The sequence below is a fragment of the Schistosoma haematobium genome, chromosome 4, assembly GCF_000699445.3.
Source record: "Schistosoma haematobium chromosome 4, whole genome shotgun sequence".
In the NCBI taxonomy this organism is placed as follows: domain Eukaryota; kingdom Metazoa; phylum Platyhelminthes; class Trematoda; order Strigeidida; family Schistosomatidae; genus Schistosoma; species Schistosoma haematobium.
This window is the reverse complement of record NC_067199.1, coordinates 13,525,398-13,552,410: the sequence shown is the minus strand read 5'-3', so window position 1 is coordinate 13,552,410 and position 27,013 is coordinate 13,525,398. Positions and strand designations below refer to the sequence as shown.

At 34.0% G+C, this 27,013-nt stretch overlaps 1 protein-coding gene across 1 annotated transcript; it reads left to right on the top strand.

Moving 5' to 3' along the window:
• MS3_00007448 (uncharacterized protein) lies at positions 1-21,168 on the top strand. Its single transcript, XM_051215722.1, has 4 exons — positions 1-174; positions 7,911-9,434; positions 10,418-12,936; positions 19,587-21,168. The coding sequence occupies exons 1-3, from the start codon at positions 160-162 to the stop codon at positions 12,920-12,922; spliced, it is 4,044 nt and encodes a 1,347-aa protein (XP_051066253.1). The 5' UTR covers positions 1-159; the 3' UTR covers positions 12,923-12,936; positions 19,587-21,168.
• The last annotated feature ends 5,845 nt before the right edge of the window (positions 21,169-27,013 follow it).

Genomic DNA, 27,013 nt, shown 5'->3' with positions numbered 1-27,013 from the left:
GCGCGCGATCCAATGCGCGGAATGAATAATGTTTTGGGTTTCCGACATTCCTTGGTTTTATTTTGTCAGGGTTCGATGGATTCTTACGAATTTAAATGAAATTGTTGATAACCAATATTCAGGAATATTATTTATCCTACAAGTCATCTGTTGTGCTTTATGATACTATTGCAAGTGGGTTTAACTTCGTCTTATACAACTTTCGTAATACTGTAGTAATCTGGAAATTTGTATTGTGCGTTGCTATACATTCACTTTCCAAAAATTAGCCTGATCTGTTTAGATCTTGGTTTATTTGAGAGGAACTCCAGTGAACTCGGTCTAACTTATTTTTCTTGTCTGTTAAGTGGAGTAATCTTGTTAGTTATTTATATCCCTTAACTTTACACACCGGTAGGTCTAAAATACTTGGCTCTTACTTAAAGCCTTTGCATACAAGATATGTTGCTTATTTCGATTGCGTTTTCCGCCAATTTCATGATGACGTGTATTTTTAGTAATGTTAGGGATAAAATATTTAATGGATTCCTCAGTATACCTAAAAACACTAAAACAGAACCAGTTCCACGGGAAAGTTTCGCCTGACTTACCCCGTATTACTTACCAGGGGAAAGTTTCATGATCAGATTTAGCTGATCTCTAATATGGGTTATGTTTCTCACCTACTTTATGTATACTGTAATTCATGTCACTGACTACCGTTCCAAGTAGTAGCTTTTCTGTTGTAATAAAATATCAGCGTATATCATGCCCACAACTAGCCCTCGTGTTCCAATTTTTGGATTCTTTTATTCTGTGAAAGATATGGTCTTCCTGGAATTTCTATTGTAATTATATCCAGGCTGTCTAGATAATTTTGTTATAACGGTAAAACAAGGGCTCGTATGTTGTGTAGACTGGTGCTCACTGCTCATTTAATTTCATGAGTACGTCTTTATTTATTACCGAAGCTAATGCGAGCATTCCGCACTATATGGCAGCATATACGTCATTATATTCCAGCTTTTTTTGTAATGTACGTCACAGCACATGTATTTCTTGACTTGAGGTTGTCTTTCGATTATGTCGACCGAGAAATTTCGTGGTGATGTTTTTCATCAAAAGGCTTAACAAGATGTTCGTAACTCTATTATAGGCGCTATAATCGAATTATAGTGGTTGATTTAGGTATACTTACAGACATTGCACCGTTTTCTGCTGAATTTTAGGAGTTTAACTCCCACCTTTAAATTTGATGACCAGCTTAGATTGCGCAAATTTCATTGTTCTGCTCAGTTAACTCACTAATGGGATTCAATCCTAATCAATATTAATTAAATTGATGCGCTTAGCATAAAGAGTGTAGTTGTAAAGACGTCGAACTAGATAACAAAGTGTGTTGTAATGCTAAAACTGAAGATTAAAAAGAAGGTAAAGGTTAAATACATCTTAAACATTGCGATCGATACTAATCTACCTCGCATGATTTCTTCAGCCATATACCGTGACTTCGCCAGACTGGAAGTAGGACTGGATATTCCAGCATGACTCACTCCAGTTACAAGTGACGTCATAATCTGATAACGCATCTACTGACTGCCTTTAAGTCCTTGTAGTTTTCTTTCATGCCTCGTAGGACTCACAGCCAATGTGGACAACTTCAGATTTGTGTAGTAAGGACAGAGAACCTACGGTCTATGTTATTTCTTTTCTAGTATACTTCTGTGTGTCTAGTCTTCCCTTGAATGAGTCAATTGAAGGTGCAAACACCACTGCTTCGGATAACAGGTTTTAAGAATTGACGGCTCGATGTGAAAATCTGTAATCTACAGTTAATTTGTCTGTTATTTGCTTTTCTACTCGCATGCTATTTCCTCTGAGTTGTCTTAATCTGGTAGTAATAAAAAAGAGAATATATTAGGTTCGAAATTATGTCTTTTCATTCTGTACATTAAAGTCAGATCAACTCTTTATTTGGGGTTGGACATAGTAAAGAAGTTCAGCTTTCCAAACCGCTTTTTATATGGTAAACCCTCTATACCTTTCCCAGGATATCCGAGTCACCTTTTAAACAGAGTCTCGCATCTCAAACTCAGTTTTCAAGTTTAGTTCTCACTAAGATTGTGTGTATTGTAGTGAACATAGTAGTACTTTACTTTGTGAATGTCCGTCTTAAAGCCCATAGGGTTATAAAACCCTTAGCTGCAACCTCCCGGCAGTGGGCCATGGTTTTAAGATCATGACTCACTGTCACCTTAAGATCCTTGTGTGACCGGACTATGGGTATAGGCACTTCTCCTATACTGTGCCTATTTGCCTTTATATCCTCAAAAAGGATGTAGATACACTTGATCGCTTTGATAGGTATCAACCATTTTTTAGACCGGCTAATCAGAAGATATAAGTCTTCCTGAATTGCGCATGCATTTGTGTCACTTCTCATTTCTCGCCAGAGTTTTACATCATCAGAGTATAGTAGCATTGGGGGCTCAACTATACTAAGGAGATCATTTACATACAGCATAAAAAGTAAAGGACCTAGGACAGAGCCTTGTGGTACTCTACTAAGTACTGGTTTCCACGCGGAGCACTTGAAATTTATTCTTACTTTCTCTTTACGACCTACCAGGAAATCCTTAAGCCATTTCAGGAGAAGTCCGGCAACGCCTAGAGTTTTCAGCTTCAAGAATAGTCTATTTGTTGGCAACTTATCAAATGCTTTCCTGAAGTCTATGTAGACAACATCCACTGATTTCCCATTATCTAGAGCTTCTATCCCTTTCTCTCTTGTTATAAGGAGTTTTGTTTCGCGAGGCAAAGTTTTTCTGAAACAGTGTCGTTCGCTGTTTAACAAGTTGTTGGTTTCTACGAATATCATTATGGTCTTTTTGATTATTCTTCCCAGTAGTTTAACTATGACACTTGTGGGACCGACAGGTCTGTAGTTTAGTGGAAGTTGTCTTAATTCTGTTTTATGTATTGAAGTGGAAATTGCACGCTTCCAGTTCGTAGGTAACTCACCTTGACGAAGTAACATATTGAATAGCGTAGTTGATGGGGCAGCAATATATTGTGCTATTAGTCTCAAGAGTTTGAGGTGTAGTTCATCCGGTCCTGTTGACTTTTTCGTGTCTAAAGTGCTCAAGGTTTTAAGTACATCGTCTCGAACTAAGTACACAGTAAGCGGACAACGTATTGACTTCGTATTTGAGTCTAGTCCTTCGTCTAGAGGAGGTTCCAGAATGAAAACTGTCTCGAAATAGTTTTTCATAGACTCTGCTCTGTCCTGATCATCCTCCATCATTTCAGATTCACTCCCTTCTGTAATTAGTTTGGAAATCCAATGCTGCGTCCTTGTTCTGTAATTTATTTGCGAGAATAGTTTCTTAGGTTACTCGATTACAGGTTGGGCTAACTGCTTCTCATATTTTCGCTGAGCTTTTCGGATTGTAATTATACACTTATTTCGTACCAACCTGTAGAGTTCCATCATACTTGTTGTGCCAAGGCTGATGGCGATGTTCCAACTTATTTTTTTGTCTTAGTAAACGTCGAGTATCTCGGTCTATCCAGGGATGGCCGTCCATTTTCTTCTTTGGAACCGTCCAAGGTATAAATATAAGAGCTAACTGATTGAATAAATGCCCTAAGTGAGTTCATGCCTCATCTACTGATGTTCTTGAGTCAATTATCCAGTTTTCAGTCGAGGCTGCAGAGCTGATTGCCTTTATGTCTACCTTCCATACGTTAGGACGGGCCGGTACAACTGTTTGACAGGCCATCTCAGCCACGAAGTTGAAGAAGATAACCGCATAATCACTTCTCCCTAAAGATGGGAGGAAAGTTATTTGACTGACGTCATCAGCTCATAAGTAAGGTACATTCAGGCTATCTACGTAGATAAAAATTTATAGTTTAATGAGCTGATTTACTGTTTCTAGCTATTAATCCAGACCTAATTCAACTCGAAGGTTCTGCTAAACATGATTAGATACTTGCAACTTTGTTGACCCTCAAATGCTTCGTTTTACAGTCAAAGTCTAATATTGAACAGATTTCAATGTATTGTGCTCAATCTTTAATAAGTAAACAGACATAATTTTGTGCCACAGGTGACAAGTTGTTAAAAGCCACTCGAAATACCCCTGTGTGTGTCTGCGCGCCGAGATTTTGTCAGCCCCCAACCCACTAGTGTTTATGCGAAGCACATTATTTATTCAAACACAGTTATTTCATGGTTCTAGTTAGTGAGGTAAGTTGTTTGTGTTGATAGAAAATTTAAACCTTGTGGGCTGTAATACATATTTGGAGTTAGTCTGTAAACTTAAACGACTAGTATTGTCTTCATATTCTTGAGAAATTCAAGTTATTTTAAAAGCATTAGTATCAAAAACAAGTAATTTAAGGGATGCGGAAAGAAAATATTGTTGAACATAGCACACTGAAGTACTATCATGTATTTATCATATTTCATAATGCACTATTTCACGACGCAGGAATGTTGCTAGTGTCGTGCTGATGATTGTCACTCTCTTTTCTACTCGGACACAACTGGTCGAGTGAGAGCTTATAGCGAACTGTCATCAGAATTGATTACCTCAAGTGGTGTTCGTCAGGGCTGCCCACTCTCTCCATTCTTGTTCAACTTTGTCGTTGACGTGCTTTTTGAGATGACACTTTCCTCACCTAGATTTTCAAGGGTTGAACGTCTACCGGGAGATTCACTTGCTGACTTAGAATATGCCGACTACATAGTTCTACTTGGTGAAGACGCTGACAAAATTCAGAGTCTTCTGACCACTCTAAACAACAATGCTAGCATGTTTGGCATGAGATTCTCCCCCTCGAAATGCAAAATATTGCTTCAGGATTGGGTTGCATCGACACCCAAACTAATGATAGGGAGTGAAGTAATTGAGCGTGTCGACTGCTTCACTTATCTTGGAAGTCTCACCAGCCCTTTTGGTCTGGTGTGTGACGAAATCTCAGCACGGATACAGAAGGCTCGACCAGCTTTTGCCAACTTGCGTCATTTATGGCGTAGGCGAGATATCCGTCTATCAACCAAAGGACGGGTTAACGGCGCAGCAGTTTGTTCCGTCCTACTTTATGGCTGTGAAACATGGCCGGTAAGAGTAGAGGATATTCGTAGGTTACTAGTATTTGATCATAGATGTCTTCGGAGCATTGCTCGTATATCCTGGGACTATCGAGTAAGTAATGCAGTTGTTAGGAAACGGGTACTAGGTAAGGATGGCAAATCAATTGATGACGTAGTGAAACTTCATCAGTTGAGATGGCTGGGACACGTGTTACGTATGCCCAACGACCGACTGCCTCGACGTGCGATGTTCAGTGGTATAGGAGTAGGTTGGAAGAAAGCTAGGGGCGGCCAGATCAAAACATGGCACAAGTCCATGAAGTCACTGACAAGTGGACTTAGCCATGTTGGCAGGTGTAGACTACCTGGTTGGGGACCGCAAGATGATAGCAACCGATGGTTAGAGACCCTGAATGACATGGCTCAAAATCGTTTGCAATGGCACAGGCGCATACACTCTTTGTGTTCTCCCAAATTCTAATCTCCTGATTCCTCTTTGCCTATTTTTTCTCTTTCCAAATTATTTCACTGTATTATACTCCTTGAATAATATTTTCAAACCCTAATGTTTCCGATTACTGCTTATACTTGTACTACCTTTACCATTGTGGAATTTGAATTGACAACTGGATCTCTGTGCTAATGTGGTATGGCAACTCGAACTGATGTACGTACGTACGAAGTTCTAAGTTGTTACTGACTGACTGATTGGTTGTCACTTTGTGATCACTGAAATTATAGAAACTTATTTCTCCTTGGAAAGAAAATCCGTTTTTGGTTATCTAATCGGTTTGATAGGATAATTACAAACAGTGAACAGGTTTTGAGAATTGGTAACACTAAGCGTTTTCTTGAGAGTTTGTCTGTAATATTTGTGGTTAGTCTAGTTATTCGGGGATCAGGACTCTTTCTGGGGAATAAAGGGTTTGCTCATTTAAAGGCTTATTTTTCTTCATCTCTTCCTAGCTCTGGGAAGGATATATTAGTGTAGTTGCTGGCCATCAACAGTAATAAGATCCTTGCCTCGACACCCAGTTACAAGCAGTAATTCACTTATACCTTCGGACATGGAGTGAGTCGGTTTTAATTTCATTAGTTTTCAGACAACAAATCTGGGATGGTAGAAACATATGGATGAGTGCTTTAAGTGTCGTTAATCATTTGTTTTGGTACAACAGTCACGTCGGACTCTTATGTCAAGATATTATCCCCAGTTGATGTGTTTTGTTGTCTCTGGATTCACGATAACACTTATCAATACACATTTAAGGATTGTTTCTTAAGCTGCTAGATAAAGTGGAAAATCAATAATTTATTTATGTAAGGCCATTTTTGAGTAGTCTATAGAAAACTACGAAGTGTTTTCGAAACAAAACGCTAACTGAGGTCCCAAGAAAGTTATTTTACAAAACTTAGATCAAGTTAAATTTACTCACTTTGAAATACTTTAAGTTTGAACAGTAAATTTGTTTCATTTCTGTTCCTATTTCTAAAAACAAAAATCAGCCGTTTTTCGTCTTACATTTCATCGTTTCTACATCACCTAAGTACTGCCATCACATGATGATTTTTCATCCTGAACAATACAATTCTCAGGATTATGTCTGATGAGTTAGAGGAGTGGTGATTTAAATAAAATCAGGATATTGGTGGTCAGTCACTGTCAAATGTCCAGGTTCATTGGCTTGATGCAGCAGCCATCCATCAGGATTGCACGAAATTGCATGAATAAAGGCAGGCTTTTAAAGCCGAAATGGCTAGTGATAGTGAGGTTTAGTATAATATTTGATTGGTTGGCTGTTGAGTCGAGTCCGAAACTAACGACCTTAATACCTGAGTTCTCGTATCTGTTAGACAGAAAACTTACATTGTAATTTTTAATCAATCATTTAGACCATGTTTTATTTTTAAAAAAAATACTCCAACCTTTGTGGATTGTGGTTAGTACTTAAAACTCAAATGAAAACAGAGTGGCTTTTTACTGGATAATCCTTTCGCTTGTCATTTCTATGAATCCTTTGTTTGATTTTTGTCCTATAGTTAATATATCCTTTCAGTTTCAATACCTTTTAATTGATTTACAATAGTGATACTTTATTCGAAATCAAATATATCTCCCAGTGGGAATTTCCAAACATGTTTTTTGCTAATCAGTCGTACGTTTGCTGTATTGAAGTTTTCTGTTCATAAACTAAGTTTATCGCATTGTGGACGAAAAACAGTAGCATAGTTCGAATAAATTTTCATCACTTTTATGATATTTAAAGATGGAATTTGGTTTTATGCACTCTATAACAAATTCGAATATCAATCAAATTTTCAGTGCTTCTTATAATTGATATGAAAATCTGAAATCCAACTTGTCGACCAACTAATATTTGAGTATAAGTCTGTCGCAATTTTAGTATGAGATTAGAAAGATTCTCAATTTAAATTCTGAACTATATGCATGTTTATTACTGAACAATAATTAGTTTCATCCCAAAATGAAAACTGTGTTTACAAGTAAAAGGCATTCAGGAAAGATATCTAGATACGTCTTGGCTGATAAAAAAATAGGTATATATTTAAATAGTTGTGGAACTACTCTTTATTCATTTTTCATTGATATTTTCATCAATGTTCTGTGCTTAAGAAATAAGATTTGTTTAAATAAGTGAACTTTTAGATCACATATTTTTCTCAATAACAGCAAATATTAGTATTATTACACGCTTTTTAGAAATTATGTGTGAAACTGACATGACTTTATTTAGTAGAAAATAGTTTTTTCTGGGTGTTTTGCTTTCCGTTATTTCCCACTTCATTGTGATCATTTCGTTTTTTTTAGATGAGCAGTCAAACTAGACTGGTAACTAACCATGGCTCTTTAAAATTGCAGCCGTTTATTGTTAGTGAAACAATCAATTTAACACAAGATTGTGGTTTGATCAAAACGGGTGATGAATCTGATTTTTACTTATCACCATTACCTACGCCATTGAGTGATGAAGCTCCAAACAACAATAATAACGCTATTCCAGGAATGCAAGAAGTTTTTGAAAAGTTGGCATCACGTCCTCACCCTTCTCCAATTTTGGCTGCCACACTTACGAAATTCGGAAGTCATATTGACGTTTGTCAAGATCCAGTTGCCAACAAGTGTTTATTGAACTCAAGCACATTACGTAGTCATAACGGTTCTGATTTCTCAAAAAGGTCACAAGTTTACTTAAAATCACAAGTTGAAATTTCCTCTTCATTTATTGATTTAAAAGATTTTCCATCTAGTCCTCTATCCGGTGCATTTGCTGATTTCCAGTCATTGAGATATGTCCCTCTAAGTTTAGATTGTTCATCTTCAGCAAGTATCTCACTATCAACTGCAAATTCAGTACTTGACCAGTGTGTTGATGAGAGTGATTGTTTACCTGTTTACAGTAATTGCCCTCCTAATCTTGAAGAGGAAGAAAGTGATTTGGTACCTAGTGAACTTGTTCAATTTGTAAGTGAATCTACACGTCAAATACCGAGTGATTTGGTGGATGTTGTTTCTGCTGGAGATTCTGATATCGAGGATATAGATCATGAAGCTCGATTAGCTTCCCTATGTATACCTATCCTTCGCTCACCATCATTAGGACATTCTCACTTACTAGACAACGCCCAGCCACCTACATTATCACCTGAATCATCAGGTTGTCCACATTCACCTTTTGATCATATAGATATTTCATCAGATCCGAGTTATGAAAAGTCCTATTTCAGTCAAACTCCTGACTGTATGGCTGATAATACAAATAAACATCACATTCTTTCTCCAGATTTACTATCTTTACAACAAGGTACATCGGATGAACTTATGTCTTGTAATAACAATAATCTTTCAAACAACATAGATCCTTTGATATCAACACCACATGTTAATACTTCAAATTTTATTTCTGGTGACAATCCCTATACGTGTAATTCTGATCATCAGGATTTAATAGCGAATTGTTCAAGTTGTGTTATGCATTATTCTACCTCTGAGTTATCTGAACACAAACTATTACCAACGAAAGTGTGCGACGAATACAAAGCTTCATTATCAACGTCATCTGCAGAAACATCGTTAATATCGAACAATCTTTGTGTTAATCAAGTTGGAACTTTCACACAACAGTCAATTCAAAATCATTTCATTGTCAAAGATGTACTGAATCATTCTAGCGCAAGCGTAAATAATTTAAGCGATTTTCAATGCATCATTACTAACACGAGATCTGTGCCCTCTGTTTCTTCTTCAACATGCCTAGATAAAAGACACAATGGAACATTAAAAGTCCCATCAGTTGTTAATGTAATATGTACTCCGAATGATGAAAGGAAGCAAGTGAGTTAAATCATGTATCTTACCTATCTGTTTGGTTGAATTTACTCTTAAATGGTTAGATTCGTTGAACACTATTTATTTTGAATATTTGCTTTTGTCTTCGAGTTTTAATTTATTATAAACATGGGGTGATTTATTGAATCTGTTTGATTAACGATAATATACCAGAATATATAGAGATCATTTTAACTATTGGACTAGCTGAAATATAAAATTTCTTCACAGTTCACTGTCCACTCATTTTCTGGTTCATAACAGGAATGTTTTAAGAAGCATACACAACATTCAAAAGTTTTTAAGAGTCATTCGATCATGTTATTCACACTGAGGTGAATACAAAATTATTGTATGATTTTTTGCAACAAACTTTTTGAGATTATTTTCGATCTTCTGAACGTTCAGTGACTTCATATTTCCAATACTTGTTTCTTTGCAAAATACAAAACAATGCAATTTTTTGACATATATGTTAATACTTTACAAACCACAGATACATACATCACTAAAATAGATGTATAGTGGGCAAAGTTAGCTCAAAAACACTACATATTTTCTCATATAGTTGACTAGACATACTTATCAACAAGAGTAGAAACTTAAAGACTGACTGGTAAAGCACAATATGTAAGAAATTTCATAATTGCCGGTATCATTATCAAGGTTTGACTTGATAATTTCAAATAAATTGATCATTGGGTAGATTGTTATAAATAAATATATTTGTAATATCCTTTTGAAGAAGTGACTTACACTGAGTCACGAAACGTCAGAAAATTTAATTTTTCTACTCATTGGGATATTACAGATATATTAATTTATAAAAATTTCATATTTATTGTCAACATTGACTTGTTTCATTTGTCATACTTTATGAGATAATCAGTGCACTGTAGTACATTTCCAAGAATTTCTGTACTGCATAAAATATTGCCAGTATCTGTAGGGTAGTGTCATTTCATTCTTTTCTTCTTATTCACTTTTAGCCCATGTTTTCTTCAAAACCAGATCTTTGTGAACGTGTTGATTCCACTGTTGGAGGGAACTACCATCAGGATAAATCTTTTCCCGAGCAGATTATAAACGTAGATCCTCAGTCAACAATTTGTGAATTACCTTTCATTCCAAATCTTCGGTTCACCACTTTGATTGGATCTAGTTCTCAAAATGCATCACTAGCGACTATATCTCAGAGCCCTTCCTCTCTTACCTCCTTCGATCAAGTTCTTTCATCCAATATTATTCGGGAATCAACTTGTGAGTCGAATAAAGGTGGTAAGCAACTGATAGTCTCTTCTCAAATAAGATCTTCGTTTACAACTCCTAATGATCATCCATTTACCTCCAGTCGTTTTACTACTTCATGCTTTACAGAAAATGGTTATGTTGATGGTTTCACATCAATTAGTTCCAAAGAAGGAGGCTCAGTTACTCATACTCCTTTAATAATACCAACTCCAAGTTTTCAGATAGCACCTCATCCTGTTAGCACACAATCTACGTTTGTTGTTTCTCATCCTGTTACTCCTGGTGTTATCTCTCCTGCAGAATTGCAGTCATCTGCTCCTATTGTTTTATCTCTTAAAGGTAGAGCATGTGTTGAAGCACCACAGCCACAGGTTGCAAGTTTATCTACCAGTTCTGGTTGTGTTCTTCTACCATTACAAATTATAAATTCTCTACCAACTGTAAGTCCTGGTATGTCCATACTTCTAAATGTTAAAAACAATAATGTTGTACGACAAAATTCCACACCATGTCTTCCAAATTTTACTTCAGTTAATAACACTGTTGCTTCAGAAAATAATGGATCGGTTTTTCTTCTCCCAACTCCTGGAATTGTAACAAATCTTAATGGGAATGTTTCTAATATTCCAGTTGTACAACTCCCCACACAACAACGTGTTAATTTAATTCCATCTACCCTATCCACTTCTATGCTATCTAATTCAAACTTATCAACTTTTCAGAGTTCAGCTACATTGCCAAATAGTTTTAATACTATCCCAGGTGATATCAAATATTCAACCACTGCGCAGTTACCTTTGGGAACACAACTTTTTATTCTTCGTCCAACATCTAAGCCAAATATTATTAACCCTACATATTTCAATACTTCCTTACCTGTTAGTACAATAAATGGAGCATTTAATTCTTTACCTATTTCATCTACTACTAGTGCTGGTTTAACCGTCGTGTTTGCTAATCCTAATCATAAGAATTTTTCTGATTCAGGGAATTTAGTTTTTCTTCCAACAGTTTCTAGTAGATCAAATATTTTCTCATTATGTGCTACAGATCCATTGACATCGATTTTTTCAACAGCATCATCTGCATTTATAACAACAACGACAACATCATTGTCGTCATCATCGTCACCATCGTCATTATCATCCACCTCATCCTCTTCATCATCATGGACACATATATCAACATTAACCAGCCATGATATTAACACTTTAGCTAGTAATTCCACAACATTAAATTCGTCTTCAGTTACTACAGAAAATACATCCAATATGAATTTTAGAACAGTAGATACCTTAAATGATACATCATTATCTTTTCCATTAACTTTATTACCTAATACTCCTCAACAAACAGTGGTTTTATCATCTCAATCTTTGGCTTCACTTTCTTCTTCTAATGATAATAATAGTAATAATGTATTTATATCTTCACAAAACTTCAATACTCATGCATTTATTTCACCTTCAGCAACTACATTATCGGCGTCATCCTCATCTATGTCTTCCTCCTCATGTATATCTTTTGATAATAATTCTTTACCTTCCCCTTCCATTTCATGTTCAAATGGTAGTTTGGATTCATCCAAATCTAATCACCCTGTAACTTCTAGTTCAGTAATCGGTAGTTGTATACTTCCTCCAGTCTCTTCATTATCCTCTGTTATTGCTAACGATAGTAATAAAGACAGTACAAATAGTAAAGCTGATACGTTAAGTAATTCGAATAATCAGCAAAACGATGTTAAAACAAGTGTCATTAAGTTGCCTTCTGCAGATAAGTTACTTTCTTCACGTAATTTTTCACAATTATCCAACTCAGCAGCTCAACAGAGTAGTAAATATCAAGATGTAAAATGTCGACGTCTGTCTTATTCCTGTCCTAGTACACCTTCCATTCCATCCACTACTGTTACTGTGTCTACCACATCGTCTGCATCATTACAAACTGTCGTGACATCATCTACGAATATGGTTACGTGTTGTTCAAGACGTAGACATCAATGTCCTTATTGTCCGAAATCTTGTGAGAGAAAAGATAACCTTCAAGCTCATATCCGTACTCATACTGGAGAACGACCGTATCCTTGTCGTTATTGTCCTAAAGCATTTCCCCAGAAAGATCACTTACGAGCTCATATTCGTACGCATACAGGTGAAAAACCCTACAGATGTCCACAATGTCTAAAAGCATTTGCTCAACTGGGTAATCTTCATCGACATGTCAAAACTCACCGTCGATAAATTCAATATATAAGGTAAGTTTACATCTTGTACTATTTTTGGTTCACTAAATGTCATAATATCGATTCATTTCTTTTAATATCTGTTACAGTTGCATAAAGTATCAGAAAAATATGAATAAGTTAGACAATGAGCTTGTCATTATTTTTTGGTTTTACAACTGTGAACATGAGACACGAGTTGTTCTACAATTTGGGCTGGCTAAATATGAATTTAAATGATCAAAACATTAGCTGGATTCTCATATCATTTCTTTTCATCTTCTTTATTCGTCGGACCGGATTTTCTGGAGTAATTACTTTCTGAGTATCTAATTATTTTATTCTTAAGTCAGAAATTATTTACACCATTTAACATATTGTGATAGAACCCTATGGTAATTTGAACAATCATGTTATGATTGGACATAAACTTTATGTCTGTAATCTTTAGTTAGAAGTGCATGGAGTTTAGTGAATAATATATTAAATTTATTCCATATCTCTAGTTACTCTTAGTTAGACAATTATATAAGTTTGGACAGAAAAAAACCATGTGTGTGTACTGAATTGTAAAGAAGCCTATGTAAGCTTTCTTAAAGTTTTCCGAGGCAAATTCTAAAATATTATTAGAAATAGGAGGAAAATCATTTTTAAATCTAGTTATAAGGTAGATGTATCAGTGTAGTTCAAAGAGAGGATAACATGGTCAATCCCCTTTTGTCCATTAATCGCTGAACGTTGATATTGTAGTCTAATATGGTTATTTTTATTAATTTTTCACAATTACATTGAGTTAAGGGTTTTCGAACACTGTATAGCACGACTACCAAGTACTATTTGGCTATACAGACACAGTTGTGTTAGATTTATTCGAATTGTATAAACTATGAAACACTTTATGGTTGCTAAATAACCAACTCCTGAATATCTTTGTAATTCTACAAACACAGAAAATATTAGACAAACTGCAGACTAATTATATTATCTTAGTTAAATTTTCACGTTCTGTCTCTTGTAATAATTAAGTATAAATTTTGTCACAAAATAAAAACTGTTGTTGTTTGCATTTATTTAAGGATCCATTTATTGAATATTTCTTACTGATAAAATGACTTAGTACGTTATCGAAGGGTCTTACAAAAATGTTAGGGTGAATGGTAATTTATATCTTCTTAGTTGGTTACAATTAATTTAATGTTGAACTTCATTGTACACGTCCTTTGGAATACAAGTTTCCTTTTTGTACTTCTGTAAGATTTATTTTTTGATTATGACTATTTTTACCTAATTCATAGATATCTGAGTGCTATCTTGCTGAAGGGAAGAAAATACAAAATCAACTCTTTATAAACGTTTAGAGATCAGTATGTTTTATCATCAACTAAATATTATTTTAGAATTGATCTATAAGTTTAATCTCTCCTGTTGTGTACCATTAAATTTAATATATTGGTTGGTTTTCTATTTTAAATACATTAACTTAGGTTGAAGAATCTCTGACTAAATCTCAGTATATATACACACAAAAATTAATCTCACCATTTATTTAGCCAAATGAATAATTGATTATAGGAATTCATATGTCTTTTATACGATTGCACTACATCCGAATAAATAGGATCTAAATACAACTAATGATTGGGATGATACATTATCGAAACAAATACCGCGAAGAGGAGACTAGAAAATAAACTTCTTGGTTTTATCAGCTGATAATTTATAATATAATAGTGTATAGTCAGCGTAGTGAAGTCGTTATAAGTGCAAGTTGTTGCTTCAGGACTGGTCTGCGTTAACACCTGAACTAAGGATAGGGAGTGAAGTAGTCGAACGCGTTGACAACTTCACTTATCTTGGAAGTCTGATCAGCCCTAATGGGTTGGTATCGGACGAAATCTCAGCACGGATTCGAAAAACTCGATTGGCTTTTGCCAACTTGCGTCACCTATGGCGAAGGCGAGATATCCGTCTATCAATAAAAGGACGAGTATACTGCGCGGCAGTCCGTTCTGTTTTAATTTACGGCAGCGAAACATGGCCATTAAGAGTAGAAGACATTCGTAAGCTATTAGTATTTGACCACAGATGCCTTAGAAATATTGCTGGCGTCTGCTGGGATCACCGGGTAAGTAATAGTGAGGTTAGACGCAGGTTATTAGGGAATGATGGTAAATCAGTTGATGAGGTTATGAATCTTCATCGACTGAGATGGTTGGGCCACGTGTTACGTATGCCTGAACACCGATTACCACGACGTGCAATGCTATCCGGTATTGGAGATGGTTGGAAGAAAGTTAGGGGCGGCCAAACCAAAACGTGGCATCAGTGCTTGAAGTCACTAACTTCTAGTCTGAGCCATGTTGGTAGATGTAGACTACTTGGTTGGGGTCCACGTGACTATCGTAACCAATGGTTGGAGACTCTTGGTGACATGGCTCAGAATCGATCACAATGGCGTCGGTGTATACACTCCCTGTCTTCCCTTAAACTAAGAGATTAAAATCGCTTCATATCTTTCTTTCTACGAACCAATTCTTTCTTCTTGTACTGTATCTCTATATGCAATCTTTCTCTTACATATTACTACCTATGAATCCGGTGTTCATCTTGTTGTGCTGATGCGGTATGGCAACCTGGACCGATGCACATATGTGCCTGGTCCTACGTTGTAGCTGACTGACTGACTGACTGTTATAAAGAGGCATGATTTGTGAAATAGAAAATTCTATTTATTATACCGGCAGTTATAGATTTATGGAACTCTTAAAATCATTTAAAGCTACTATCTTTAATCGCTTTCTAGCTTCAGTGAAATAAATTCGATTTAGTAAGCAATATTTTGTATTGTCGTTCAGTAACTTTTAAAATCATACCTGTTTTATGAGATTGAAGATTTGCTATTGCTTTTAATGAAAGTGAATAGGATGAGTTCAAACCTCAAACCTTTTTTCGAAGTCGTAGTATATTGCCAATATTTAGCAAATAAAATAAGTATGTAAAATTCTCCCATTTTGAAGAGTCGTATTTTAATACTAACCACATTTTTAATCAGAATAAAATAAATGCGTTAGTAATTAGAATCAGTCTCTTTCTTCGTGAATTAATCAATGTTGACTTTGCCTGAGCTCTAACTTTGCGCAGTTAATTTATTTTTTCTAATCTATTTCTCTCACTTATCATTTTTGGTTAACTCGAAAAGGAAATATCACATTTCCATAGAAATTAATTATTTTCATCTAATAAACACTTCGTAAAGTAGATAGCAGCTTTTATTATCCAATAGACTTGTGATTAAACGGAAAAACATTTATCAGTTGAATTAAGAATCCTGCTGTGATTATTTTCAAATACGTCATACATTTATATACATATATATAATACATGTTTATTGCTTAGTTGTTATGTAAACGGGATAAAAAAAACGTTTACTTGTTATTTTCGGCAGAATTTCACATTTTGTGTTTAGGCTTTAAACAGAAGTTTATCAGTTTACTGATTTATGTAGTTTCAATCAGAATATTTTAAGCTATTGTTAATTCATCATGAGTTTGAGGAGTCTAAATTTTTGAATCATTACTTTAGTTAGTTACTAACAACGAAATGTAGAATACAGTTGGGAGAGACGTTTAATAAAAATATTATTAGTTCTTCCTAAAAATTGTCGGGATATTTAGAAATATGTCCGCCAATGTACTGTGCGTTTTTTAGAATTTTTAAAGGCAAGATTGGTTTATATCTAGTTCTAAAATAATTTTCGGATATTTTCGACATTGGAATTAAGGTTACTTTACACCGTAATGGTTAACGTCCTGGATAGCTCAATGGTAACGTCTGGAACTCTGAAGGCAGGTGAAGCGGGTTTGGCTCTAATAGAGATATCAGTTCTCTTAAGCGTGAAAGTGTGTCTTGCTGATGAGTTCAAACTGGCACGAAACCCATGTCAATCAAGGTTTCCTCCCCAAACTACCTCAAACCGATTTGTATCTCAGGATATTGCAAGTGATGCTGGGTTGCTCAGTCTAGTAACTACGCTCCAGCCTGATCGATATAATTCGATCAACACTAAAAGATTGGATAAGTATGACTTTGATTACTACTCGGTGATCGGTCAACTACTTTACCAAACTGCTTGAATTGTAACAGATATAGTGAGATGATTCTATCAAATGAAAGTTAGTTATATTATGCCAGAAATTAAATTTGTGAGTAAAGTATTTCTTCCTATAAGGCAAGTGGGGAGTTTAGTTGATTAATTGGTTTGGAAAAACAGTATTCTGGGTGGCTGTAATTGCTGACCACCAGGTTCTTGACTATCTCTTTTAAACAAATTTTTACTACTCACTATATTTGAGTAGTTTAATTGCGTATATCTGATAATCGATCAGTAAATACCTGAGTAATGACATTTTCATTTCACAGCCCATAAATAAGCAATTAAGAAGTGATAAAGATCATAATTTATAACGTTTATCATTAGTGTTTGTTTATCACCATTTCTGGCGTTGTTCTTGGTTATCTATTGTATTTTCTGAGATGATCCACTCACTTGATAGATTCTTCGTTTTCTTTGGTAATTCTATTCATATACACAGACGCATCTAAAGAATCAGTTCCAACTTTCAAATAAAATTTTGCGTGCGAAACTGGTCTATCAATATAATAGGATTTAATTTTTGGCGGAATAATACGATGAAACAACCTTAACTGTAGTAACTTTTAGATAATTTTCCGAAATGTTAGACGGTAATTTCAAGACGCATAATCTGGGACATATGTGCATCGGTTCAGGTTGCCTCACTGTAAACTATTCAAAACAAATCTCAGAGTTGTAAAAGTAGTAACAGTGTCAGTACTAATAGAAAAGATTGAGTATCTAAAGAAGAAAGATATATAAGGTGCTTTTGGGGCTCAGGATCTAAGAGGAGACAAAAAGTGAACGCATCTACATCATTACAAATGATTCTGATCCATATCATCCAACGTCTCATACCACTGGTTACAGTAACTGCGTGAACCCTAACCAGACAGTCCAAACGGATGTATGTGGCTTAGTCCAGTCATCATTGCTTTCGTGGACTGATGCTACGTTTTGATTTAACTACCGTTAGCTTACTTTCAATCTACTGAATACTTCACCACAATTTTGGGTGTATATTTTAAAGTGATCAAAATTGAACACAAGTTAATTTCATTAGAAACTATTAGTCACTTAAATGTATTATCTAACTACTTCTTAGTTTTCATAAATAAGTGACTACGTTTTTCGTTTTTACTCTTGTTTTTTTATTCATTAACTGTTGTTTTATGCCTTTAATCTTCACCGTCTAAACTATTTGAATGGGCAGATAACTTAATACATATTAGTAAACTTCATGTGTACATGTTACTTTTGATTGCCTATAAAGAATTCGGTAAATACTACAGAATATCATGTGTTTATTACTATTACTATTTCTGTTTACTTTTAAACTAGTAGACAGAGTTAAATTTTTGCAGTTTTTCACAAAATTATCATGGCTACTTAAGAATATCGTTTTGTAGTAGGTATCGGAACGAAACCTTTTAAACAATGGTATATTTGTGTATGTTTAATAGATCATAATACTATTAACACTCATAAATTATTTACTATCTTTCATGATAATACATCAATTATTGCGTTTACATATACTTTTGTTATATCTGTGTGTTTCGGGAACCTGTATTTCGTTATTATATTAAAACCCATATATTATCTGCTTATAATTTTTCACTTCAGTAGTATCTATGAGCTGTTGATAACGTATTTTTGAAGTTTTTCTAGTTCTGGTTTTTTTTCTTGGATGCCATTTAAATTTGAATCACAGACAAGTAGCATGTAAATAATCTTCCAAATTTTTTTTAAAAAATTGTTCATATAATTACTTGTTTCTAATGAATGTAAATTTTGAAAAAAGCGTATTTACCATTATGAAACTCAGTATCTAATTTTAAAACCACTTGGTTTAAATCTTCTTAAATGGAAATTCAGTTCTGTGAAAATCAAAAACTTCCAGCTAAAAAGACACACATTCCTGTATTGATGTTCAAATTAGGAATCGAAACCAATAGCTTTCGTTTCAAACACCAACACCTTACCCATTAAGGGTACTGAGTAGAGATAGGTGCCAACTTATTCAACAAATACGACGTTTATATCATTATTACTAAGGGTTTGAGATTATTATTATTATTACTATTATGCAATATTTATTACTGGATTTGATTTAACTTTCATAAAAGAAATATTGTAACTTTTTACTTTGACCTTAATAAAATAGGCATTTTATTATCTTATGTGAGTGTGTTTTGATCAGTTGTATATTGAAACTCGGTGTGTGCGATTATATATTAGGCTTTCCAGAGAAAAAAAAACATGTATTTATAAGGAATAAAAAATTATATACCATAAACTTCTATTTATGCCTGAATCTTTTTCCCAACTGTTCACTATTATATTTATGCCCAAATAAGAATTGCCACTTTTTAAAATTCCTAACATTTATACATTCACGTAATTCACTACGTTTAAATAGAATTGTCATATATAAACAGAAACTCAATTGATAATAGATTTACTAAACTTTGAACATTTTCAATTACAATATTCATCAACTATTAATTTATTAAAATTGTTTTGCTTCTTTTTTCTCTCTCCCTATCAGGTTCAATTTCATTCTGACTGACATAATATTTATACACCTTATTCTGTCCTACTCTACAAAAGAAATACTCCAATCAATCAATCACTCAATCAATCAATTCATAGGAGTTCATAGAGATCAATGATGCATTTACTACTCTATCTTACTTGATTTGTTTTCCTAAACTCTGATTTCAAAATACTTCATAATTTAACTTATTATTTATTTCTTTATTCCATCTGTTTTTAATTTGTAGTTTTATTCAGCTTACTACTACTATTATTATTGTTGCTTTCTTATGACTTTTATTAATTTTTTTGTTAAATGGTTTTCATTTTGTTTATTTTTTTCAAGAAGGGGAAAAATAAGAAGCGAGACTATTGCAATTGAATGTTTAATCTCGTCTTGGTTGTTGAGTCTATTCTAACCAATTGCGATTGTATGTGATTGTGTATGCGTGTGAGCGAGGAGAATGTTTCTAACAAAGTTTTCAGATCTGCTTTATATATATATATATATATATATATATATATATATATATAGTTCAATATGCTCAATGACTTAATTTCTCGTTGAAGCTTGTTGGTATGCTTGTTGCCGATCATGGAAGTTATTGTATTAATAGTCCTTTAATTCTCCCTTCAGAACATTTGTTCAGTTTATGAGAAGCAAAAGATTATGTACTTTTTCGGTTTTGTTTTAAACCTTATCCTTCCATAGAATGAATAGTTATTATTTATATCTTAATTTGATTCCCCTTTTTTTCATATCCTCTACCTGTGCTTGCGTGTGCTTATGTACTTGTGCGTTTATGGGTGATTGTGGATGGGCTGTGATGCGTATTCTGTTAATATGTATTGTTTATTTAACTAGACTTTATTCAGAATATGTTGATTCTCAACTCCTATCCTAACCCTTCTCATCTCCAAACTGCCAGACTGTCACTTATTTATTCATTCTATGATAATACACCCTATTGTATACATTCTTCCTTACCAAGCTTTTACCTCAGTTTTTATTTATTCTTAATGCATGTTTACAAGTATTGCAACGAAATCTCTTTATACTTATTTATGAATACACATAAGCACACGCATATGTGTTATGACTCAACCTGACAGTGCAATTTCTATCTTATTTACTGTGTTACGCATAAATGTATGATCTCATGATTTCTATTTCTTTCTATCTTTTATTTGCTTTACAATCGGTTCGTTGTCATTTTATTTATTGGTGATAATAATATTATTTTTTTGTATCATTTCTTTTCCTATTTGACTGTTCTCTTTCCTTACTTTTGTAATAGCACGATACAATCAATCAACACCAATAACGATACAGTTAATCATGATTAGTGTCAAGTCGTTAGATATTTTATTTTTGAGAAATATAATTTTCAAGTATATATGTGTTTTGTATATTGTTTCTGATCAATGCTTATGATTTCCTTGTAACATTCGAATTCCATTTACCCGCCTATTAGACTAAATGTTATATATATATATATATATATATATATATGCATGTTAATTTGATGTGTTACCAAAAAGGTTGTTACTGTTAATTACTTTTCATATCATTTGTTTATTTATACTTGATCAAGTAGACTATACATTTATACACATGTGTATTACTATTATTATTTTTTTAGCATTTGTCGTCTAAGTGATTTTTAAGTGTGAAGTATGGCAGCCTTTCGTGTATATATATATATATATATATATATATATATATATATATATATATATATATATACTGTATATTTGTGGTATATGGTTGAATACACAAATAAACTCTAACTCATTGTTCGACTTGAAACATTAAGTTGTATCCTTGCTTTTCTCTTACTAATAATGTGTGTGAGTTGGATATATTTGTGTATGTATGCATGTGTGTTTTCATAAGTGAGCTATTTTATTTCTGTACATTATTTACACAGAATTAGTTTTAATTATATATCAACCCCAATGATTGTTGGTGTAATCCCTACCTATTCAAACATTTCGTTGTTTCATACGAATTGATGGTAAAAAAGGAATTTTGGAAAAATTACGTGGTTTTCTTTATTTTCCGTTTTTTGGGGTTACTGTCCAGTTGTAATTACTTTCTAAATTATTGTTTATTATGATGACAACATCATTATTATGAATATATATATATATATCGTTCAGAGTAAGTAGAGGGCTACAAAGCATTACCAATTTATAAAATTTCGTATATTACAATTATATTTTCACCCACTAAACAAAATTGATTTCTTTGCTGAATTTCTTTCCGTCTTATGAATTCGCTGCCTCACTGATTCCTTTTTCTTTCATTTATTATAACCTATGTTTTAGCGTGTACACACATACACAGAAATACATACCCCTTTAATTTACAGAACAATGTGCATAATTTTACTCTTGTTTTGCCTGTCTTACTCTTTCTCAATCAAATGACATGTGTATACGTACATGATTCGTGCACAACACGTGATATATGTTTCTACTTTGGGACAATATAGTCTTTGTTTCTTTTGTTAAATTTTACATCCTAATATATAATATCGTATGTTATACTTTTGTTCTCTTAAGGAACGAGAGACGTTCCACCTGTCGATCTTCCATGCTTATTCAGACCTTTTTGTTATTTATAAATGTTGACTGATATTTCTGTTGGTAATCCAATATCTTCTTGCGTTATCCAACAATAAAGTCTTTTTTCTTATTCAACGTAGTAATTCCTCCTCAGTACTTCTCTTTTATGGTGCAGATAATCCGTCAGAAATACACTCATCCACACAAACACAAAATTAATAAATATATATGTATGCATATTTATATAACATAGTGTGTTCAATTGATTTTTAAAAGAGAATAGAGTTTAAAATTTTTTTATTATCGATAGTGATTGAGGATTTCGTTTATGTTAAGAACAACCTGTACAAAATAAAGCATAAATAGCTCATTATATTATGGCTGTTAAATAAGGTGGTATCATCGTATTTATTAATGGGATGGTTACTCAATGTTATCATTCGTACACAATTAAAATTGTAACAATTCTGTCCTCACAAATGTATTATAACCCGAGGACATTAAAAGTTGATTGTCGATATAAACTAATCTGGCAAAATATAGAATTTAAGTAAATTATAAAAATGTTTATTTATTGTAGAAAATTTGCTCAGAAATTATGAAACTAAGCAAGTATTTTGATACCAGAATAAGACTCCTACGATTATTCAGGAATAAATTTCTACAAAATGGAATCGAATGGTATGATTAGTAACAGATTTAGTATATAATAAGTTAGCTTCTATCTTATCACATGTTCATTTCCCTCATATTTACTGGTCTAATTTATTGATCAATATAATGCATGTGGTTTATTTCATTGAAGCTGATAGAAAATATCAACAATAACTGATTAAAATGAATTTATCAACCATTTAAAGCCTGTATAATTGAGTATGAAACTGGATTTTCATTTCACCTCTGTTGTAATGAATTACATTTTTGATAATCTTGATTCTGACAGATTATGCACTTTTCTGTGATCTATATTGAACAGAAGTTACGTTTTCACAGTATCGACGTGTAAAAGTCATTTAAGTAGAAATTATTGCAGCATTTGAGTCTACAATTTAACCCATGAGTAAATTGTGAGGGGATTCAAGAACAAAATTGCAAATTATTAAGTCATGATTCTTAATAAGGAGAAAAGTTATCTTGAATAGACAATTTCTAAGTTTTCTTGAAGTACAAAGGATATCAGCTTTTCATTTGTGTAAATATTCGATATGTTATTAAATAATTTAGTTTTACAGCATGAACTAGAGCACTCAAAATTCAAGTAAGAAACAGTAGTTAAGTAAAGTAGAAAGACTAATTTGTGAATATTGTTTTCCAAGTAGGTAACCAAACATAACCTTGGTTTTAATAGAAGATGCACGAGAAAATAATTCTTTTGATCAATCGAGTACCGAATTAGCTTTACTGATTGGAGTAATGTTTATGGATACGAATATAACACGTTCACAATGAGGATAAATAATGGGTGTGTGATAACTACAGCGGCATCACTCATCTCTCAATAAAAGGAAGAGTATTCAACAGGGTATTGATAAACAGAATGAAGGACTCCGTAGACGCCCAACTTCAAACCAACAGACAGGATTCCGTAAGGATAGATCGTGTACAGACCAAATCGAAACTCTACGGATCATTGTGGAACAATCGATTGAATGGAATCCATCACTCTACATCAACTTCATTGACTACGAGAAAGCATTTGATAGCGTGGACAAAACAACACTATGGAAGCTTCTTCGACACTACGGCGTGCCTCAGAAGATAGTCAATATCATACAGAATTCCTATGATGGATTAAACTGCAATGTTGTGCATGGAGGACAGTTGACAAAGTCGTTCAAAGTGAAGACCGGTGTTAGGCAAGGTTGCTTACTCTCACCCTTTCTCTTTCTCCTGGTGATCGACTGGATCATGAAGACGTCAACATCTGAAGGGAAACGCGGTATACAGTGGATATCTAGGATGCAGTTGGACGATCTATCCTTCGTGGATGATCTGACCCTTCTATCCCAAACGCAACAACAAATGCAGGAGAAGAAGACCAGTGTAGCAGTAGGTCTGAAAATACACACAAAGGGAAAAGCAAGATTCTCCGATACAACACAGCATGCACCAATCCAATCACAATTGACGGAGAAGATTTGGAAGATGTGAAAACCTTTACATATTTGGGCAGCATCAATAATGAACAGGGTGGATCCGATGCAGATGTGAAGGCGTGGATCGGCACAGCAAGAGCAGCATATCTACAACTGAGGAACATCTGTTACTCAAAGCAACTGTCAACCAACACCAAGGTCAGGATTTTCAATATAAATGTCAAGACAGTTCCACTGTATGGCGCGGAAACCTGGAGAACTACGAAAGCCATCATCCAGAAGATACAGGTGTTTATTAACAGCTGTCTAGGCAAAATACTTCAGATCCGTTGGCTGGACACTATTAGCAACAACCTACTGTGGGAGAGAAAAAACCAGATTTGAGCGGAGGAAGAAATCAGGAAGAAGCGCTGGAAGTGGATAGGACACACATTGAGGAAAGTACCAAACTGCGTCACAAGACAAGCACTCACATGGAATCCTGGAGGTCAAAGGAGAAGAGGAAGACCAAAGAACACATTACGCCGGCAAATGGAGATAGACATGAGAAAAATGAACAAGAATTAGATGGAACTAGAAGGGAAGGCCCAGGACAGAGTGGGTTGGAGAATGCTGGTTGGTGGGCTATGCTCCATTAGGAGTAACAGGCGTAAGTAAGTAAGTACGTAAGTAAGTGTTTCTTCTGTTTCGATCTGAATACAGATTATTAAAGTAACTTTAAAACCATGATCTCATGTTCACTACCTAATTTGTTATATATATATATATATATATATATATATATATATATATATATATATATATATATATATGCCATCTGTCCAAGTATTGGTGGATTCAGTTTGATTATAAAAAGCTGTTGACCTCTATGGTTGGGAATACTTTCTACAATCTAGTTTTGAATAGCATGATGTCATTATTATTATAATTATTAGTATAAATAAATTAGATAAATTCAAGCTTCAGCAAAACCAGGTTTGTTGAACTAATTCACAAAATAGTATAGATTTAGAAATCAATGATATTCCTTTCTGAATGTTTTTGTATTCAACCATAAGCAATTAACTTGCGTTCAGCATTGTTGTGGTATGTGGGTGTACGTTTAAAATGGTATTATTTCACTTGAATTATTCTGTAAGTAATTTTCTTATTCACTAACGTTTGAATTAAGATTACTATTTTTTTTTGGGAGTGATTGTTTACACCAATAGAATGAATTTACTACAAAAAACCCAGTTCGTTCATTCCATTTATTGATTATTTAAATTATAGTCAGTGGTTGTAATTCGCAAATGTTACTCAAAACGAGAAGTTTAAGTGTATAAGATTCATATTTTTATTCTGACTTTTATTTATACCTGGATTAAACAATATGTTCTGTAGTAAAATTCGTTGAAGATCATTTATATCTCAAAGTTGTTTCGATAATTTATCGTACATAAATTGCTAGGAGCATGAGATTCAGATCAACATACGGTCGGTAAAAGTATCAACATAGATTCAATGTCTTCTTGTACAGCTAAGATCTGTCAAATGTATGGTTGGAGGTCAATCGTATAAGACTCATTGACAATGTAAAGAAACACAAAGGTAATAAATTTTTCTAAGTTCAATAAATAAAGTTATAAGAATGGATTCATTTATTACTAGTAAAATATCTCTGAATAGCTTACATAGCTTGAAGTTATGATGTTTTCCAGAACAATACGTTTCAAAGGTTGTAGCATTTCTCAGAGAAGAACCAATTAAACCTTTCAGGACTAGTGATGTTTACCTGTTAGTCACTGTTTTAAAGAGTTTTCTTCCGAAATCATTATTTATATAAAATTTCACAGGTTGAAATCATGAGTCAATTGAAGCTAAACCATCATGGAAAACCTGGAAGCACTGGGCGGCCGTTTCGTCCTAGTACGGGACTCTTCAGTAGTGCGCATCCACGATCCTGCACCCCGAGAGATTCGAACCCAGGACCTATCAGCCTCTCGCCCGAGCACTTAACCATTAGACCATCGAGCCGGCCGGCATCTAACGGTGTTAATGTCTGAATTCAACCGATCCACGAAGTTGCGCCACTGAACAACATTGTCTTCAGTGAGCTGATATCTCACAACAGACCTGGTTGAACTTCACTGGTAACGGCTTCTCACTAGTAGGTCCTGGATTCGAATCCCGCGGAGAGCGGGTTCGTGGTTGCGCACTACTGAAGAGTCCCATACTAGGACGAAACGGCCGTCTAGTGCTTCCAGGTTTTCCATGGTGGTCTAGCTTCAATTGACTCATGATCTCAACCTGTGAAATTTCCTAAAATCTCCACAAAACTCATTCTGATAATTATTTATATAGTTATATTTTTATAATATCTATGGTGATCAAAGTAAACTTGTTGAATGATTGGATGCAGAGAATTTCCTTCTGTACTAAACATACAGAACTAAATAAGTCAACTCTGTGATGTAAATTCTAACTGAATAAACGAGTTTAGTGTTATAGATATTGAAAGGTTATTAAGTACAGACAATAAATTCGTGGGGATTGTTTCCAGTGATATCACGTTGTGGTACAAAATAACTAACAACTTCACGGAAGCTAATACTATGTTTATAACATGCATACAGGAAATAAATGCTAGTCAATGGATGTTTGAATACTGCAGATAGATTCTTACCTTTAACTCCTGTAAGATTTGAGAATGATCAGTTTCCTCTATCTTTTTTTACACTAAACTATTTGCTGGAGACATCGATTAGTAGGAGAGAATTAATATTGTCAACAT